Here is a 21325-nt window from a genome sequence, read left to right as displayed (position 1 = left end):
TCTTCATACACCTGGAAGCAATGGGGCAAAATGGTAACAACCCAAGACTGGGAATAACTAAGCAGAGATTCAGCATAGACCCATCATCATTCATCAATGCTGCCTTGGTCAATTGTTGATATATCTCTCCACTATGGAGTTTTTATTTATAAACTGAAGAGATCACTTAGAGTAACCTCCTGCTGTTTTAATCTATGATTCTAATATTAGTTCAGTAGTGTACTGGTATTGGTGAAGTAAATTTTTTTTATTTTTCACATTTTCAAAAAATGGAAAACTACAATGCTCTCTTTACTCTGTTCCTAATATCCAGCATTTTTAAATTTGCCAATTACCAAGACTATATATATTAAGAGAAAAAAATGACCACTTGTATTTTATATTATGTTCTGTTGTTTATTTTCCAATTAAAATATAACATATTCCTTGCATGTGTATTTTTATTTTTAGAGTCACAGAAGGGAAATAAGCAACTTTGATATAATAGGTATATGCCCACTACACACATACAGTATATGTACATAAAGATTGAATATTTAAAATATTTTGACTACATGTAATGCCTCAGTTCTGGGTCATTTTCCTAGAATAAAATGCATTTCAACTTGCAAGGGCAGAAATATGTCAAATTGTTTCCCTTGTGCCCTTGTATGATTCTTTGGATGTAAAAGACTTTACTATAATAATATAAACAATAAAACAAAGATAACATCTACCTAGCATAAGAAACATAAAACGCAACAATAACACACATCAATTAAAAATACCATGTTGTCTTATGAGCTTTTAAAGAAAATAACCTGTGTTTTGGTAGATGATTGAATTGGAATGCTGGCATAGGTGAAATAGGTAAACTGTATACATAATTTCTCAAATCTCACTGTAGCCAAAACCACAAGACTATTTCTTGTTTTAGCAGCTGATTTTCACTGAACTGTCGAAAATAAAACTCAGGATTTCCCACCACAGACATCACTTTCATTGTCAAAACTGCCAAGCCCCAGGGTAACACTGAAAATACTAGTCAGATATTTGACAGATAAGAAAACCAGGCTCTTGATAAAAGGATCTGTCATTTTACCTCGTCCTTTTGTGTTACACAGGGGTAAATAGCTCTTTAAAATGCATTTTGGTTTTTAAAATAGCATTGACTCCTCCAGAGGTGCAGCTAACATGATCTTCCAGAAAAGCAGCCCATGAAATGAAGAATTCTCTGGGAAATAACAAAATCACTCCCTGAGGCATCTTGTTGTTTATCCAAGTGATCTCTAACTATTTATCCATAATTATTCATTATTCCAATTACACTGGTGTTAACAAAATCTTGAAAGGTTTGATGTGGCACAAATGCTAAATTGAACATCAAGTTTTGATGGTCTCTCCCCTATTGTTTTTCAGTAAAAATGTTCACATATTTTACAGTCTATAAAATAAATTACAATAGTTAGGAGACATTTTCTATATAATAAAAGGCTAATATGCAAATTGACCGAACGGCGGGAGGACCAATCGCTATGACATGCACTGACAACCAGGGGGCAGACACTCAATGCAGGAGCTGCCCCCTGGTGGTCAATGCACTCCCACGGGGGGAGCGCTGCTCAGCCAGAAGCCAGGCTCATGGCTGGCAAGTGCAGCGGTGGTGGCAGGAGCCTCTCCCACCTCCGCGGCAGTCGGACATCCCCTGAGGGCTCCCAGACTGTGAGAGGGTGCAGGTTGGGCTGAGGGACTCCTCCTGGGTGCACGAATTTCATGCATCAGGCCTCTAGTATATCTATAAAGAAAAAAAAATCAAAATGCCTACCATGGGTAGACATCTGGCTGCCTTCTATTCTCCTCAACACTTCCCTCTACAAATTCAGGAGGAAAGGGTGAACCTGTACTATTTGACAGGGCATTTCTTGCAAATTGAAGTTTGGTTAATATGTGTTAAATACCTTGAAGTCTTAAAAGCCTGTAGTACTATTATAAATAACCACATCTGAATCAGCAGGACAGAAAATAGGGTAAATAAACAAGAGTTTTGAATTGTTTTATATGGGTTTTTAAAATAGCACTGACTCCTCCAGAGGGCTTCACCCTCTATATCTCTAAAATTTAAAGAGAAGGCCAAAATGACAACTACAATTTCAGTTTTTTTTTTTTTGGGGGGGGAGGAAGGATAAATTAGACATTTTTAGTAATGGAGCTCTAAATATTTATGAGTAGACATTCATAAATATTCATAAGAAGTGTTCAGGAAAAGCACTGCCCTGGAAAATTAAGAAACTCGAACCTTCAAAATCTTTACATACAATAACAGGATATGAATTACCTGGTCTAATATCTACTAAGTATGCATATAATAAAGATGTAAATAAAATTGAAATCCTTTTCTACTTAATGGTAGTTAAAATAATGCTGGTTCCTGAGAACACACAAGCTATTTATTATTAGCAAAAGTCAAGTAACATTTGTTCTTACAGTGTGTTTCACAAGCATGGTATGCTATTAAAATAGTTATGCAAATACCATCTATACAATAACTAATGCAACAGAAAATTATTAAATAATTTTTATATGAACTTCAACTAAATAAGATTAATGCTAATAGTTCCATAGCAATTATATTTTGTATGATTTAGCATTCAAACTGTTCTTGCCAATATTTCAAGTATAGATAATTTATTTGAGCATTTTAAATAAAAACCTGCACTTTAAAATATACTTGACTAGAGACAGTCCTTAAATACCCCTATTACCTTGTTACAATAATAATTATAAATTTTATTACTGAAACAGAAAAACAAAAAGCAAAAAATGCTATTAACTTTTTGTTCCTGTTCAAATCCTTTAATCACTTGACGTCTAATTACCTTTTATTCTCTGTGTATAAATAACATAGTTCTCATGATAAAGGAAATTCATATTTGTAAAAAAAATAGTATGATGTTTTGTTATAATTCAAAATTGCTTCCAAAAGCCAAAAATAATGCACTTATACCTAAAGGCATATAAATTAGATATTTATTATAATAATAACATTTTTTTCTCACCTGAAGTCATTTAATTTCTGGTTCTGTTTTGATCTTCTTATATCATTATTTCGATGCCCCCAAACTACATTCATGGGCTCTTTAAAACTGTCCAAGAAATGTAGCAGAGAGGGAAAAATTGGCTTACTTTTAGAATGAATAATTTAAAATATGCCTACAAAGCAGTTTGTGAAGCCTTAAATGATATGGTCTTTCCACTTTTAATTTTAACATAAAAGCGGCAGGTAAGAGATAAACTGTAATATGAACATTTACAGTTCCTCAGTTAACTTATCAACCCCAAGAATGTGTTGTGTTTATTCAAATACACTGGCTTTGTTTTTTCAAGTTGCATGGTAATTTGAGGGCAAGCCAGGTATTGGAAGATTTAGCTGCGTGGTGAAAAGTCAGGTCATCAGGGGCAGGTAGGACCCCTACGTGGGCCCCTCCCAGATACTGGTGTTGTGAGTGGTGGATGTCACAGCAACATGGACATTTGACAGAACCTGGGCTGTGGAGTCAGAACCTGGTTCTGTCTCACAACGGCTTTGTTACTCTGGCATTCCACTTCACCCCTCTGATCCTCTTCCTAATAAAACAGGAGATGATACCTTCCTCACAGTTGTGCGCATAGTGTTACCATAAGTATGTGGTATTGCAGGCAAGGTAGACACTAATGAATGCTGTTTGAATGTTGGAGAACCTGTTAGAGCAAAGTGGTTGAGAACAAGGTCTCTGGAGTGAGGCTAGAGGCTAGTTCCCTGTTCTACCACTTACCAAATTTATGACTGATAAAGAGTCAAATTTTTCATTTTTCTAAACTTTAGCTTTCTTGGTTAGAAAATGAGGATATTAATACTTATGTCTAAGGTTGTTAAAACTATCGCAAGATAAATATATAACAGTAGAGTCACTGACATAAAGTGCTCATTAAATTCTATTTACCAATGAAAATGTTAATAGTATATTACACCTCTCTTTCTGTGCTTTGCAAATACGTACATGCTGGAAAATTACATACTGGTCCCACACATTAAGGTAACTAACTGCCCCAGTTTGCCCATATGTATCCTGGTTTTAGCACGGAAAAGTCTTGCATCTTGGGGAAACGTCTGAGTCCTCCACAAACTGGGACCATTGGTTGTCCTACAAGCTTAGCTACAATTCATCAAAAGCAAGCTCTCAATAGGATCTCTGCATCCTGTGCTGTCAGCTAGGTCTGGCACGCCCCTGTCCTCATCTACCCTGGGAGCACTCAAGGTAAGTGAATTCTCCAATATGACCGAACCTAGTGAAGATCAGCTCACAGCAGCAGGGTTTCTATGCAAAACAAGTTCTTTTCTTCCTTATGGTGTATGTGAGCCTAAGATTTGACTTTGAAATATTTCCTGAACTTGCTTCTATCCTTTTTGTCTTTTCAAACTTGTTGTGGCTAAGCATATCCCCAAGAAGAGGGCAGCATCCTCTGCCTGGCCTGGATGCATTTTGGGACACGCCTCTTTGGTTGTCTTCGGCCACATGGTCTGTTCTGTGAAGCAGATTCACATCCTGTGTTCCGGGAAGACTCCGCAGAGTGAGGACACATCTCAGGGACACAATGACTTTGTAAAAATGCAACTATATGACATGCTCTGTAGAGAGCCTCTAAATGTGCATACTTCTTACACACTTTAAATTGTACTGCTTAGGGATTTTGTTTTGTTTTGATTAGCTAATTATAACTTTTGGCTAGTATTAATATGTATGTAAGAGCTCTAAATGAAGAATTATTTTATTTTTCTTTGTTTTGGTTAAAAGAAATAGGTCATGACTCACTTCCAATATAAACATTTAATGCTTTTATTATACTAAAAGTTACCTTACAAATACTAATAAATTCTTCTAAATCTAGGTACCAATGCACTGGCCATTGTTGTACTACAGAATCTAAATTTGTGTCTCTGGCATCTGAATTAAAAATGAATGGTGGCCAGAAATCTATGAAAAGTCTAGGGACCAAACCATCTTAATCACATTGAATAATATTTTATTTTTTATTAATATATATTTATTGACTAGTATGTAAGACATTATGCCAGAGTATGCATTATATGCCAGAATATATATATATATTTGTAAATTCAAACTAAAATAAGTAACTGAATATTAGCTCACATTTCCACACTATAACACTGAGATACATAAAACATACCTTAATATACTAGGAGTTTTGGATAATGTATTTGGGATTCTATTAAAAAAGAATCTACTATTAGTATAGTGGAAGTAGGTTAAAAGTAAGACATCTGGACTCATATTCTACTACTCATCAGCAGTGTGAAGGGGTCAATCTCTTAATCTCTCTAACCTGAGTTTATAATTCATAATAGGGATGATGCTACTCTCAGGACTTTTAGGGTTACTATGGACAACAAACTGATTCAATCATTAATCTGAAAATATTGAGTAAATGTATTTTATTAAATTATAAAGCATTATATAATTTTAAGTATTATAAGACTTATTTCATTAAGCAAAAACTTATGCTCAAATATTTAACTATCAGGACAAAAATGACACTGAATAGAAAATGGTGTGAGTGGCACATGAGAGTGGGATGAGGTGTGCATGTACTTGAAACTCAAGTCCAAAGCCAAAAAATCAAATGTGATCCAAAAGACAATAAGATAGGATGTCAACAATGTGCCAACACAGCAGGCCGAATGGTTTCCCTCCTCTGTCCCTTGGGAAGATAGAATTGATGGGCATTATAACAATATTGATATCATGAGGAGTAATATTTTGGCAGCTACCTTCTAGATGCATGACTGCAGTGGGAACCAAACATTCAATACGATTACTGCTATCTAGAAGGGAAAATCCAGGGATTTTCTATTCCTTTGTACCACCGAACAGAAAGTATGAATTAAATCCTTATCTATGACAGCAGGGCAAACAAACAAACATATAAAATAATAATTGTTTTCTAGTTGTCAGTGTGGATAAATATTCTTAATTTTAATAGTTTCTTCTTTGACGTGAACTGCTCATAATACAAAATGATACCAAATGTCCTATAAAATCATTGCAGGGAAAAAACTACTGTTAAATAATTTTGCTCATTTCAATAAGTACTTTTATATAACTTTCTCATATATTATGAAAGAAAGGAACACTTTTAAATGGTTAAAAAGTTACATTAATATTTACCTTTTGTGGAAGAGTTATATTTTTCTTGTTCTTCAATGAATTAAATGCACATAATGATGGAAACAAAAGAAAGAAATCAGCAAATTTATAGTTAGACATGAAAATGTGAATCAACACAATGGTATGAATAATAGAAAGGTATAACATGTAACGTTACATGATAAATTACAATGACAAACATGAGGAAGTCTCAAATATGGTTCTAAAATTAACCAAAGAAAGAATGAATACAATTTTAGAGATTTAAAATATAATCAGAAACTGGAAAATTAATACATTGGGAATTTGAAAAGTATATTTTGTGGTATTTTTTCTTGCTTTATAAGAATTAAAAATATTTAGCATCAATTTTACTAAAAAATTTTAATTTTAATCCATTGTGACTTTTAATTGTAAAACTATTTAAAATATATTTAATATTCATAACTAACATCTTTTATTTAAAAATGTAGCATTTCAGATAATTTGAAATATAATATAATCAGTGACAAAAAATTGCATTTTTTACTAGAAGTAGGCATTTTCTTTTCCATTATGAAAAATATTCTGTAACATTTTCCACATGGAAAATATCTAATTTAAGAAATCCTTTATTCCTTTTCAAATGAATGATAATAAAATATGTCATGGTGAAATTGTTCTTTGGAGACTATATTTCTTAGACATTTCATAAAGCTTTACATCAAACTTCATGTTGGTACACTACTTACTGAGAAATAATAGCCTATCTAGGTATTTCTGAAGAGGAATATCATTAGAGTATGGGTAGCAGATATAATAACAAGACAAATATAAGTGGCACAGCATGTGTTAATTCATGAACAATCTTTAAATACATTTTCTCTGAAAGACATCCAGTTGAGAACAAAAAAAAAAATCATACAACATTTTTATGCAACCAATATGTTGCTTTCAAGCCTCATTCTACATAAGGGTGACATTGGCATACAACATTGAAATATAACCAGTTAAATTTCTTGGAAGTCTTTGTCCTCAATTATCACAATACCATTTGAGTTGCCTAAATTTTAAGGCTATTTTTTTCAGTTACTGTATCTCAAAATCTGTACTGTAATCAACCCTCTTCTTTTCCCCTAACAAAACTTTAACATAAATTCCACATAATATTTCTAAATCAAAAACACTGTGAAATATAATGTTATAAAAAATTAAGTAAAAATGCTTTTTCAAATGATATGGTGGCCTTTAAAATAACACATATTGCTTTTATAGTATAAAGAGAGAGTAGTAAAACTGAATTACAGAAAAATAAAACAAACAAACAAACAAACCAAAAACCGAAACTAATAATCTCAGCATGAATCCTAGACACAACAATGTGGACAACAGTATCCAGAAACTGTGTTTTAATAAAATTATTTGTAACATTAACAAGAAGTTGTATCACTATCCAGGAATCTAAACCATTTGGAATATTAGCTCTTACCAATCAACGGCTTATCAGCTCAATTATTTTTTTAAAAATGAAAAATACCCTCTTAAAAATTAAAAAACAAACAAAAAAAGAGGACTGGAAGGAAGGAAGTCAAGTGCAGTAGAGCCTTAATCAACTGCAAATAAACTGCATTAATCTTCAAAGAAGATAGAACTAAAGTTTAACAAATAATATCAAAAAGAAAAAAAGATAATTCTGTAGCCCTAAGAACAACAATGCAGTAGAATGTGCTAAATTCTGTCTAGTCCATGGGTCAAATTAGAAGTGTACTTTTAAAAACATATTTTAGGATACACAAAGACTGTTCAGTTTGAAATAAATCAGTAATAAGATGATGGACATTTTTATCCAAAGCACATATTAAGCACATATCACAAAATAAACCGAATATATTTTAATTACAGAAAAACACTGAGATAGAACATGTGTTGCCATATTCTTAATAGGCTGAATTCATATAACCATGAATTTCAGGAAACTCAAATAAGTGTTTACTGTTGTCTTTGTGATGTTAAATAGCAAAAGAAAGCCACCAATTTCATCCTCAGTCCCTCCTTTCTTACCACCTCAATTCAATCCTTACAAATTGATGATTTATCTGAAAGACAACTGTGAATATGAATATAATAAATAGTAATGTTGATATTAAATAGAACATGAGCTTTTTTAAACACTCAAATCCAGCATACAATCCAACTGATTTCAAAGATACAATTCTTATTTTACAGAAATAATATAAGTATAATCTCACTATATGAGAGTTATAAGCAGTACCCTTATTTGATCTGAACCTGAAGTGTTTCAGTAACTGGAGGAAATGCAAAGAATTTTAGGAACACATGACTTCTTAGATTTCAATCTTGAGCAAGATATGGCCAGTAATACTAAGTTTGCAGCTAAACACCAAAATGCATAGTTTGTTTAGTTGTGCAACAGGAAGTTATGACTGGATAATTTACATAAACACCAAATTTTATTTTTTAAAAGTAAATTTTAAATCCATTTCATCTAGGCTATCGCTATTGCTAATTACAGTCTTAATAACACAAATTAAGAATTCTCTTCTCAAAATGTTCCCAAGAAAAAAGAAAGCTTATTAAACATGTGAATGAGAATTCCAGGGAATTGCTATTTTAGAAAAGAAAGTCAGACTTTCACATAGCCTTATATTTTCCCAATAAACTAATGAAGTACCTGTATATGAAGCCTGCATAGCAAAGCATAACATATCAATGGGATGTATGATTTTAAAAATAATACAAATCCAGAGATTACCAAAGCAGCATTCCTCTATGAATAAGCGGATTCTTCTTAAAATCTACACTAATTTTTCTATAACCAAGTATTCTGCTTACCAATTCTGGCATATCAGTCTTGGAAACAATGCATTTGTCTGTTTAGAACTCTTAACATTCTGTGATACATTCAACAGAGCACTTCAATTCAGTGAGGAAACAGGTACCCAACACTCTCCACACAGAGTGGAATACCAGCAAACAGCGCTAACAACCAACACTGCTGAAAAAATATTCAAGATGTTAACCTTTCAGTTGTTTCAAAAAAATAAAGATTTATAATACATGTTTTGAATGTAAGTCTACTGCATTTATATTACAACCCAAAATTAGAAATTATTCCAGGAAACTGCTTAACAATTCCCTGTTAAGATATGTGATAACATGTACAGTACTGATAAGACATCATTTCACCTACTGAGAAATGGAATAGCACCTTGGGTCACATGGAGGATACAGTGACTATTTTAACCCAATATTTAAATTATCTTGCCCAGATAGTTTAGGGAATTTATTTCCATTATCAAAACACTCCCCCCACCCAATTCCAAGAAAATAAAACACAGTGTGTATATTCTTAAATAAAGGAAAGTTTAAGTAACACAAACTGTTAACAAAACACTAAACTGTGTACTCTAAATTACCTTTTATCACATTTATACAAAAACTCAAGACCTTGCAAATAATTTTTAAAATAAAACACATTAGTAAAGCCTTCTACGTGATCAAGTATTTAATTAAGGACATATTTGAAAAACATGGTCAAATAACTCTTCTTTTAACACAATATACCATAGTGCACTGAGGTTTTAAAAATATAATTTTCCTTCTTTGTCCTTTGTAAAAAAGGTATCTGCAGGGCTCAATCCGTCCTTTCAGTGGACCATCTAAAATTCATTCATTCACTCACTCAGCAAAAACACAGTCTCCACCATAAACCATTATAACTTGGTGCTGGGAATAAAATTCTCAGAAACTTAAATTCTTAGGATTCAGCAAACTATATGTAATCAAAATACTATTTGTTGACTAAAAGACGTATCAAAAGAGGTGGTTCTCAAACCCAAGATTTTTGGACAATGATCTCTCTTTAGTGGATACCTTGTTCTATACTGCCGCTTCTCACTGGCACTTGTGGGAGCTGTCTGCCCCTCCGGCTGCTGAAGGAAGTGTCCGCAGGAGGAGAGTGGGCTGGACTTCCTTGTCGGTGTGTCCTGCGGACAAACAAAGTGGGGAGATGAAACCATAAAATCCCAAGAGGGCCGGACAAAAACCTTTTCCTTCTTCCTGTCACTATTAATACAGTATAAAATCCCTAACTAGGCCTTTGGAAGAAAAATGAAATACTTTTTACTATGTGTGTAAAAGTATTACAAAAAGGGGCTAAAAGAGGTAGGGCAGTGTCTGTCACACAGTTCTGCATAATAAATTCCCGACCTGAGCAGAATCGGACTCACTTCTTTTCATGAACTTTCCATGAAGCTGTGGCTTTCTGTTAGGTTATCAATTTTCGGTCGTGCCGAACCAAATATATCTACTCCTGGCCTCTGAATCTTCACAGCATGGGTACATTAGTTAAGAAAGGCTGTTACCTAAACTGCCACTATTAAATCCACATTTTTACTGAGAATTATTTATAAGTGATAAAAACAGTTATAGTTGCAGACTTTTTATAAATCACCATTTGCTTTATTTTTTAAATAGGAAATCTTGAAAGATATTTAAAAATAAATAACCTTGGACACATGTTATGTAATTACAAATAAAAATGTTAGAAGCAGGAAGATATGTTACCACCGTGCAGGAGTAAGCTGACCTCCACCTGCTGGCACTGAAACATACTTTCTTTTCACGAAAGACCTTTAAAACTAAGCTTTTCCTAAGCACATGTAAAATGTTTTTTAAAAAAACTTCTTATACTTTTTTAAAGCAAATAGACATTTGATTGCACATGATTTCTTATAAAGAACTCCATATACTTAAAAATATATATATATATATATGGATATGCCACAAACAGATGGAAGGACATAACACAGCCAAATTTAATCGTCAATGATAGCTAATTGGCAGAAACTAGAGAATACCACCAGCACAGTGGAGATAGATGCAGGTAAGAGAGGATGTGGGAGAGGTTCAAGTGTCACAAAGAGCGGGTTCAGAGTCATGGTGTCATAATGAGTGACAGCGTGGGGTGCTCAGGAAGGTACAACACCACACCAACACCCGGAGGCAGGACATGAATGCTGAGCTGGACACTGAACAGCGACCTGGTCAGAAGCGGAGAAGGTGGCGCCGACCCTCCGGGGGCAAGGTGGTGGACAGAACACAGGGTTCTGACACTAGAGTGCTCACTCGACCTCGAGCGAGCGGGATGTTTTCCCCTAAGGACTGGCTGATCAGTCGCTCTTGGGGCTGCGTATCCCCTTCTAGAAAGACATGGTGGGAGAACCCTAAAACATTAGGGTCAAAAAAGATCTTCAGTCAGCAGCAGGTTCACATGAACTTTGACACCAACACATCTGTCCAAGGAAAACCTGGTTACTCTCACAAGACAGTTATTTTTAAAACCCAGAAGGAAACCCATCGTGCAATGACGGAAATGCAGTTGAATTCAAACTGTCAGGTTATTGCAAATAGGCACGCCAAGTGGTTTTAGAAGGCTAGACTCCTTCACTGTGATAAAGTTCTCATAAGTCCCGTAAGGGCAGAGACTTAGGTCTGCTCGCTCTCTCTCTCTCCCCTCAGCTGTATCTCTAGGGCCTAGAACAGAGTTGAACAGGAGCAAGAGCTCAAAGATACCCTATTTAAGTGTCAGTATGATTACAATAATGACCACAGGGATACTTTAAGCACTTGCTTTCAAGAAGAAATATACACTGCAGAACTCTGTGTATATTTTTACAATGTTTATGCCCACTTTTACTCTGCAATAGGGAAGTCTATACCAAACAGCAACAGGAAGACATTTTCTGAGGTTAATTTTAAACAGTCCAACAAGTTAAAATGACATAATGAGATGGAGAATGCTTCATCCCTGAACTGACTAAATGCAAAAGGCAGATATAGGGATATCATGTCCTTTAATATCTAAAAATATAGTTGTCCATAAACTGACAGTTATCTCAATATGAAATTCAAAATTATAATGAAGCCAATTTATGAGTTAAGGATTACTAATTAAAAACTGATGTTTACATCTACAGTAGTCTCTTTTTACCCACAGTTTTGCTTTTCATGGTTTCAGTTACCCAGTCAACTGTGACCCAAAGTATTAAATGAAAAATTGCAGAAATAAATAATTGATAGGTTTTAAATTGATGCCATTCTGAGTAGCACATGAAACCTCGTGCCGTGCCCACCCTATCTCACCCGGATGTGAATCATCCCTTTGCCCAGTGTATTTACACTGCAGGTATGCTACCTGTCTGTTAGTCACTTAGTAGCCACCTCAGTTATCAGATCAGTTATCAGAGAGGAAGAGAGACACTACATTCACATAACTTTTATTACTGTATATTGTTTTACTGTTCTATTGTATTAGTTATCATTGTTAATTCTTACTGTGCCTAATTTATAAATTAAACTTTATCACAGGTATGTATGTACAGGCAAAAATATAGTGTATATAGGGCTCTGTACTATCTGTAGTTTCAGGCATCCGCTGGGGGTCTTGGAAAGTATCCCCAGTGGATAAGTAGGGACTACTGTACAGTGTGGGGAAATAGTAGGTTACAGCTGTTCATATAGAAAATAATACAATAATTAATAACAATACAAGAATAAACTGTTTCCCACACTCACAACTGTAAACTTATTTTTGCCCTACCCTGTATATATGCTTCTTTGAAAAAGGTATGGATTTTTGTCTTTTTCTTCATTTGTAGTATGTATCTTAAGTTACATACCTGATTTGTATTAATTTTACAGTGATAGAAGCTTGTACTACTTCAGGTTAATCATTTCTCACCAGATCTATTTTTTTTCTCTGACATGAACTAAAAGTCTCTTAGTAACAAAACAGTTCCTGCCATCAGCCAAACTATAACAAATATGAAAGCACAGACCAAAGGGGAGGCACAGAAAATCACTTTGCCTGAAAGAGAGAAGTGTGGAAGAGAGGGGAGTATGGCAGGAAGGCTGAATCACAGGCAGAGAAACTGAGGCAGAGAAACTGAGGACAGCTGAATGCAGACTGTGAAGAGAGAAGGGCAAGGTTTTAGAGATGAGAGATAATGGTCCCAAGTACAGCTTGTTTTAGTCAAGAGGAAAGGAGACTTAAACAAGAAATTCTGAGGTACAGGAGTGAAATGTCGAGAGAATCCAGGCGGTGGAGCCTTTATCTTTTCAATGAAATGGTAGGCTAAGAATGTAAGAATGAAAGAGATAAAGAACAACCATAATAGAGAATGGAACAGAAGAGAATGAGAGGTAAGTAGAATGATAGGGACAAGTTTTCTTTACTGAGCATCAAAATGAAGCCATCTATACATGCCAGGCACTGGGGCTATGTGTGTATACATATATGTATGTTTGATGTATGTTTGTATGGCTGAATGTGCCATATATATATACACATACACCCATATGTATGTTCTTTGCTTGTATAGCACAACAGCTCTGAGAAGTGTTATTATCCCTATTTTATGGATGGAAAAACAGGATCATAGAGTGACTTGCCAAAAGACAGAGAGAAACTGAGGTAAAGGCAAGATCCACACAGATCTATGGAGCCCCAACATTCTCCCTTTTCTGCCTATTGAGGTAGAATATACTTCTATGATAGAAAAAAAAAGTTCACACCCCTGGACATACTGTTTATTTTGTCAGACAACTATAAATATATGTCCAAGTATCAAATTTTTTAGCAAGATTTCATAGTATTGGCTTCTGAGAGTTTGAAGGAACAAAACATATTGAAAATGGCATTTCGTGAACATCCAATCTGCTATATATGTCTATACATATCTCATGTTTTTTAAACAAAAACAATGAGTCTTCTGGAGGAAAATTCTAACTAAACCTCAGTGTGTCTGATTTAGTCCACCATCCATGAACCCATATCCAACCACTAAGTTCATTCCATGCCTACTCTCTTCACCTAAGACTAGTGTTTAAGACATGAACTTAAGTAAAATACATTTCTCACCAAAACCTTAGGTGGCTAGTCAGACATGTTGCAGTAAGTGGACTTGCAATAAATTGAGTCTGTTGCAACTTAACAATATAAGTGTTTTTAAAAGACTTTTTAAAGAATGAACATGCATGTGCTATTTAAGGTCAAATCTTCAAAATGGTTCCTCCTATAATGGCCATGACAGGCCTAAACAAGCTCTTCCCAGTAGCATTGGATCGACATAAGATGCACACTCAAGTAATTCTACATACTGGTCCTGACGAAACATCTCTCCATTAGGATAAAGAGTGTAGGTCCCACAAGATGAGGCCACTAGCATAGGATGCAGAAATGGTGCTAGTAGTTCGCTGGGTGGAATTCACATGAGGGTGAAAAGCCAGACTTTTACTGAGGAGTTTCCCCAAAGAATCTGAAGCACTGTTTTAAACAGCTAGGCACAAAAGTCAGAGGTCTGTTCTGCCTGTGTTCTATATGCAAATGATCAACATATCTTTCAAGATATTTTCTTACAAGGCTGTTCCTCATAAGGCCCAATTTGTTTAGGCCAACAAAGGGCCTTCAAAATCATAATCCTTACACAGCAAATTGTTCTAGAAGCCAAGGCATGACTGTGTAGTATGACTCCTTTGGGGAAGTCATTAACTCCCAAAGGCTAAAAATCAGCATGCCCAGCATTCATACTGTGACCTCAATGCACCTGTAGTTAGATGACAACTCAAGGTATATGCTAATGAAATGAGAACTAACCAAACTTTTGAAAATCCAAAACAATTCTTCTTTTATAACTAGCTATTCAACAATTCACTTCAAAACTCTGTATGTAATTTACACTCCAATAAAAATCAAGAAGGAGCTGTAATTATAACCAAACAAATCTACACACCTGAAAGGTTTGAGTTTTCTTTATTAAAATCTACAGGCAACACCCTGGCAATGGGCAAGGAGACACCTGATTGGTGTTACTCCTATATCAATCAGGGGCAAAGCAGAAGTACAGTCCTTTGTTCATTCTAGCTTGATGCCTGTGTCGGTGGCCAGAGCTGTTTCATGCCTGAGGCGCACACACAAAAACAAACAAACAAAAACCTACAGGCAAAGTAAGTAAAGGCAAGAGTAATATGAATATGGTCCTTAAGCAGCAAATATCTGAGATTGGGAGTCAATTAAATCCTGCTATTCTCACTGAAGGGAGGATTTGTGTTTATAGATATTTTCAGTGCTGCAGAGAGAGAGGCCCAAATATCACTCATCTGGAGTTAAGCACCTTTAGTTGATCTAGAATCATCTAACATTTTGCAAAACAGTATCTTATTGTAAACAAAAAACTTATTCATTGATACATCCTAAATACATACAAAATAAATAAGCATGAATGAAATGAAAAGAATACATTGAGGGAATTTTTCAGTCATGTCAAAATAACTGAAATTGTGTGTGCATGAGACAGCAAGATTATAAATAATGGTTGAAGATTAAAAACTTAATAAGTTTAAGGTGTTTACAGTGCTGGTAAAGAGATTGCAGTTAGCTGAGTTGACAATAAAGAATACGTAAACAGAAACATTAGTATTATTTCATTTATCTATATCTATCTATCTATCTATCTATCTATCTATCTATCTATCTATCTAAAATACTAAAATTCTGTGCTTCTCCCCCTTGCTCAAAGTCCAGTTCCTTTGTAAAACTGAATTCCCACTCAATACTTTTTGAGTTTCCCAGATCCTTTCTCCATTCTAAGTTCTCTCAATAGTTAATATCCCCAAAGATCATTAGCCAGTAATAAATTCCATCTCCCCTTCCCATCTCCCTTGATGTGACTAATACCTACTCATGTTTCTGACCCCAGCTCAGAGGTAAACATCCTCTGGAAAACCTTCCTTTTTCCCTGCTCACTATTTTACTCCATGAACTAAGCACAATAGTTTGGCACATGGTTGTTAGTTGACTGAATCAATGTGTTATACTGATTCTATCTCAACCAAAACTATTTAACAGCCTCACTGGTGTCTTGCTTGCATCTACCCTCAGAACTTTCAATCTGCCTTCCAAAATGCTGTCAAAGTGATCAAACTTAAAATGAATCATGTACCTCCAGGTTGAAAGTACATCCATTAATGGATCATGGAATAAAGCAGAAAGTAAAAATCTGTAGCATGGCCAAGGGCATTCATAACATAATCATTAAGGATTTCTCCAGTTTTATTTTCAGACCTCTTTCCCATCTCCTGTATCCTATTCTCCCTTCCCAAATGGGTATGGTTTCCTCAAACTCAAGAGGATATTTCAGCCCTAGCCGGTTTGGCTTAGTGGATAGAGCGTTGGCCTGCAGACTGAAGGGTCCCTGGATGATTCTGGTCAAGGGCACATGCCTGGGCTGTGGGCTCGATCCCCAGTAGGGGGCGTGCAAGAGGCAGCCAATCAATGATTCTCATCATTGATGTTTCTATTTCTCTCTCCCTCTCCTTTCCTCTCTGAAATAAATAAAAACATATATATATATATATGTTTAAGAAATAAACACACACACACACACACACACACACACACACACACACATATATATATATATATATATATATATATATATATATATAAAAGAGGATATTTCAAGCCTCAGTGCTTTCTCACATTGTTCTCTTCTCATGCAATACTCGACTCTTCCCATCTACTTTTATATATATAACTGGATTTAACTAAAGTGACACCTGTTTATAAAATATTTCCTAACTCATCAGCACCCCACTCTTTTCCCTGTGTCCTCACTGTATCTTGTGCATATTTTTATGATACTTGAATATGCTTATTCATTTACATCTATCTCACCCTACATGCTTTCAATAATAGTTGGATGAATACATATGTTAATTGGATTTTTGGTGTTTCTTACAACTATGTAAAATGTGAGCAAATATCTCGCACCCAAAATATTCAAAATATTTGCAGAATTAGAGGAATTACACAGTGAAAGATCAGCAATCCTTATAATTTCTAAGTTAAATCTTTGGTTGCAATATACAAGTAGAATCTTAGATTATCCATTTGTAGGAAAACAATTTTTAAAAGGCATTATTCAGATAACAGATACTCAAATAAAAAAAATATTTGCATACTTAGGTACTATGTTCATTGTTAACATAATCTCAGAAACAAAATCTGAATGTCCTAATATGTATACAGAAATAAGTATGCATTTAATTATCTTTAAAAATCAGAATAATCACTAAAATTTATACGTGAGATTTTTCTTGATCCCGAAGATATAAGGGCTGCCTTCAAATCACTCTTGTTTTTTTTGATGACACTATTCCCACATAGGTCATTTATTTACACAAATGTCTTTCAATATCACCATCTGTGTATAAGAGCTTATCTGATCATATAAAATCCGAGTGAAGGCACCCTGAATATATTAGTAAAACAAAAGATGGCTGCACAGCACAACACCGAGCCTACCTTTCTGCATCAGAAGCAATGCCTTTCCTAGTCTGTTTTTGGATGCTAGATCTTTCAGATTTTCTGGAGTGCCTGTGGAATGAAGTGTTAAAGAAATACAAAACATATGATGAATAAAGCTGCGGTAATATCATTCAATGATAAAAGCAACAGGCATGAAAAATGGTAACCATCTTACCTAATGGTTTTGTCAGTCAGTACTTTTCAAAATGAGATAAAAACCAGAACTTATACTGTGTGGAAGACACAAATTGTCCAACAGGAGACAACAAGCTGACATTCCATTAGTCTAGATGGGCAAGTCAACAGTAATGACTTAACAGGGACGCCTGCTGAGCAACTATGCCTCTCCTAATGAGTAAACAAATTCAAGGGTGATTGCAGTGATGACAGATGTGATGACAGCAATGGTTTAAGTGCACAAAGACCACAAAGGGGTGAAGTGACTTCACTTTTACAAGTTGAAACTTGGTGTTACAAAGATATTTCCTTTGTTTCTTTTTTTCCCCACAGAATTATGAAGAGAAGAAAATGCCATAGTGAAACATTTGACATAAGTAGGAGTATTTTAAATTAACTATTAAAATGATCATAAAGATGCCTTTGCAATTATATATGGCTTTTTTTTTTGCAATCATATAGGATTTTAAAAAGCCAATCACGTCACAAATCAAAGAACTAATAATGTTCCCAATTTACTCCATGACCCAAAAGTACATATGTACACTGAACATTTGGGACTCCAAATGCATTTTCCCAAAGAAATAATGTTTATATATAAAGCTTATATCCCTAAGGCAGTTTACATATGCCTATTTAACCTAAAATGTGTCTGGACTACAATATATTTGAAATAAATATAAAATATCATGGTGAAGAAACTCACATACCAAAAAAAAGAAATCATAAAATAAAATTGTATTTTATCTCAAGCATTGACTGTCTATAATTTATGCTTATTTTTCTTTCCCAATATTCCTTCCTTTCAACAATGTTAAGGAGGCAACTGCTTGTCTTTTTTAAAGGTATAATTGACATATAACATTATATTAGCTTAGGTGTACAAAAACTGATTTGAAATTTGTATATATTGCAAAATGGTCACCAACAATAGGTCTAGTCAACATCCATCACCACACAGTTACTTTTTTTTTTCCTGTGAAGAGAACTTTCAAGATCTACTCTCTTCCCTTTGCTCTGCTTACTTATCAATGCCAGATATCCTTGGTGTTAAATATATATTATGCCAAGCCCTGTTAGGCACTAGGGACACAGTTCAAAGTACCAAGTCTGCCTTCACAGGGTGTAGAGACCTCTGGGCCTGCTCATTTCTTCCAATTGGCATTTTATTGGTAGAAGACAAACAAGCAACAACAACAAAACCCCTCAGACTAGTAATCTATATAGTATGTTCAAAGATGATACATGCTAAAACAACAAAAATAAACCAGGGCAAGAAGGGTCAGAAATGTGTGTGGGCAGTGGCTGGGGGCAGCTGCAAATCACCACTTTAAGTGGGGTGCTCAGGGAAGGACTCACTGAGTTGGGGACATTTTAACAAAGACATAAGGCGAGGGAGTTAGCCATGTATATATCCAGGGAAAACATGTCCCAGGCAAAGGTAACATGAGTACACAGGCCCGAAGTCAGTTGTGTGCCTGGTATGTTCAAGCCACAGTAAGGAGACCAGAAAGGAAAGTGTTAAAAGAGGAGCATCAGATGACAAGGGTCTGGGGTGGGGAGAGCTAGGGGTGTAGAGAATCTGGTAGCCTTTGTACAAACTTTCTAACATTGCCCGACAAAACACTTATAGGCCTATTTTAGAACTTGTCGGCTTTTCCTCCCACCCCTAGTAATTTCTATGAACCTTTCTAGACTCAGTGAGAGTTTACTTCCTCTGTAAAACTCTTAACTCTTCCTCTTCTCATCTCCTAAAACTTAATGATTCATATATTAGATTGATCATCACTATAATTGATGGTGCTGATGATAATGATGATGATGGCTCTAATATCTAACACTTGCTGCATGTTAGCATGATCAGTGTACCTGCATTGTCTCATCTAATCACACCAATCCAGCCCAGACAGGTACTACTCTTTTATCCTATTTTTTAAGAATAGGAGATTGAGGCTGAGAGGTTAAATAATTTGCTCTAACCCACGTAGCTATTACATGTCAAACCATGAAATGAACTGGGTCCGTAATAATATCCTGTGCACATTGCATCTGTAGCATAAACAATACTGGAACGTAGTAACTAAAAGCTTGGATGCTGCGTCAGACTGTCTCAGTTTAATCTCAGTGCTATCTCTGTCTAGCAGGGTAATTTTAGTCAAATTACTTAAACCTCTCTGTTACTGTTTTTTCCCCACTGCAAAGTGGCAATAATAATACTACCACCTCACAGGTTTGCTAATTCTAAACATATCAATATTATGTGGTATTTGTATTTCAGTAACGATAGTTTCATACTATGATGTAGAACGAGGATTTGTGGTAGTTACAGCACTGCTTAGAACAGCAAGGGGTAGGTGTTTAAACATATTAAATCAGAGTCAATGCTTCATAACTGGGTGGTAAATATTCATACAAAAGTTCATACATCTAACTTTTTAATTGTTTTCGTTTTTAACCTTCTTAAGGATGTCCTTTTTTCTCTCCCAATGCCATAGAAACTTATTTTGTTGAATATTCTTCTAAATATTTCTACAAAGGATATGTATTTACAATTCTTCTAACCACTTGGAAGAATCTTCAAATTGAATGAAAATGATATATACTTAATTGCGATAATTCAGTAAAAAGTGAGAATAGAGAAAAAAATTTAAAAATTCCAATGTATTTTCTACCCTGAATCCCAAGTTATAGCTGAGAATATACTGTATGCTTGAAACACAGCTCTTTCTAGAGATAAATAAAAGCTTGTGTTATGTAAATGAGGAAAGGTTAGAAAAAAATCAACCTATATTTATGTAGGTTGATTAATCATATAATCATAAAATACATGACAGTGAAATAAACTACCTCCTACCTTAAACCAGTCCTTCTAAGTTCCTTGTGGTTAGGAACTGTGTCTGGTTATTATTGTAACATCAATACCGAGCACATAGTAGCTGTTAACAACTATTTGTTGAGTGGATGGTTAAAAACAGTAATATTTTTAGTACTATACTAGAATTTGAGAGTCTAAAAAGTTAAAATAAGTTAAAAAAAACTAACTATAAAACTTTGCACTGTTTACTAAGCTCCAGTGTATTATAAAATACCACAAACAAGAACTGCTCTCTGGTTACTGCCTTATGCATAATGAAGTGTCAGCCATTATTACTGGACCAACGTATGTTTCTCATGATTCAACAGGGAGCATGAATCAATTTTAGAGTCTAACTAGTGTCTCAATTAGATTTCAGCGAGTCCCGCTACAAGTTCCTAAGTTTACAGAAGAGAAAACCAAGCCCTAGAAAGTTTAAGTGACAACCCAAGGTAATTAGTTGGTGAGGACACCACCAGCATGTCCCCATGTTCTTAGGTTCTCTGTCCACTATGCCACTCAGTGACATTGAATTATTTAATGTTTATTGAAGGAATCCCTGAACAGAAGTGAATGAAACAGAGTTATACTGTTTCCATCATATCTTCTTATTTTGAGTTTTATCATGCTTTTGTTATATTAAAATTTTTTATCCTTTAATATCATTTATCTTTTTTATCATTCAATACAGTTAATTTTAAATGTATTAAAATACATTTTTTTCTAACTTGCCACTCACAAATT

General features: G+C 34.7%; 1 protein-coding gene and 1 non-coding gene across 51 annotated transcripts in view; one reads left to right on the top strand and one right to left on the bottom strand.

Moving 5' to 3' along the window:
• RIMS1 (regulating synaptic membrane exocytosis 1) overlaps positions 1–21325 on the bottom strand; it is a 409384-nt gene that overhangs the window by 80631 nt on the left and 307428 nt on the right. For 18 of the 50 annotated variants that reach the window (XM_028153414.2, XM_028153785.2, XM_028154794.2 and 15 more), the window contains 2 exons: positions 17548–17619; positions 10056–10168 (listed from right to left, as the gene is read on the bottom strand). In XM_028153414.2, the coding sequence (XP_028009215.2) occupies positions 10056–10168; positions 17548–17619 (185 nt within the window). Of the gene's footprint in view, positions 1–6203; positions 6234–10055; positions 10169–11224; positions 11408–17547; positions 17620–21325 lie in introns of all 50 variants that reach the window. The other 32 variants (XM_054721891.1, XM_028154035.2, XM_008140953.3 and 29 more) reach the window with 6 other exon arrangements.
• LOC114231182 (small nucleolar RNA SNORA48) lies at positions 15015–15155 on the top strand. Its single transcript, XR_003617159.1, has one exon. It is a non-coding gene; the product is annotated as a small nucleolar RNA SNORA48 (small nucleolar RNA).

Source organism: Eptesicus fuscus, chromosome 10, assembly GCF_027574615.1.
Source record: "Eptesicus fuscus isolate TK198812 chromosome 10, DD_ASM_mEF_20220401, whole genome shotgun sequence".
NCBI lineage: Eukaryota > Metazoa > Chordata > Mammalia > Chiroptera > Vespertilionidae > Eptesicus > Eptesicus fuscus.
The sequence above is the reverse complement of the archived record's forward strand: the minus strand, read 5'-3'. Positions and strand labels throughout refer to the sequence as shown.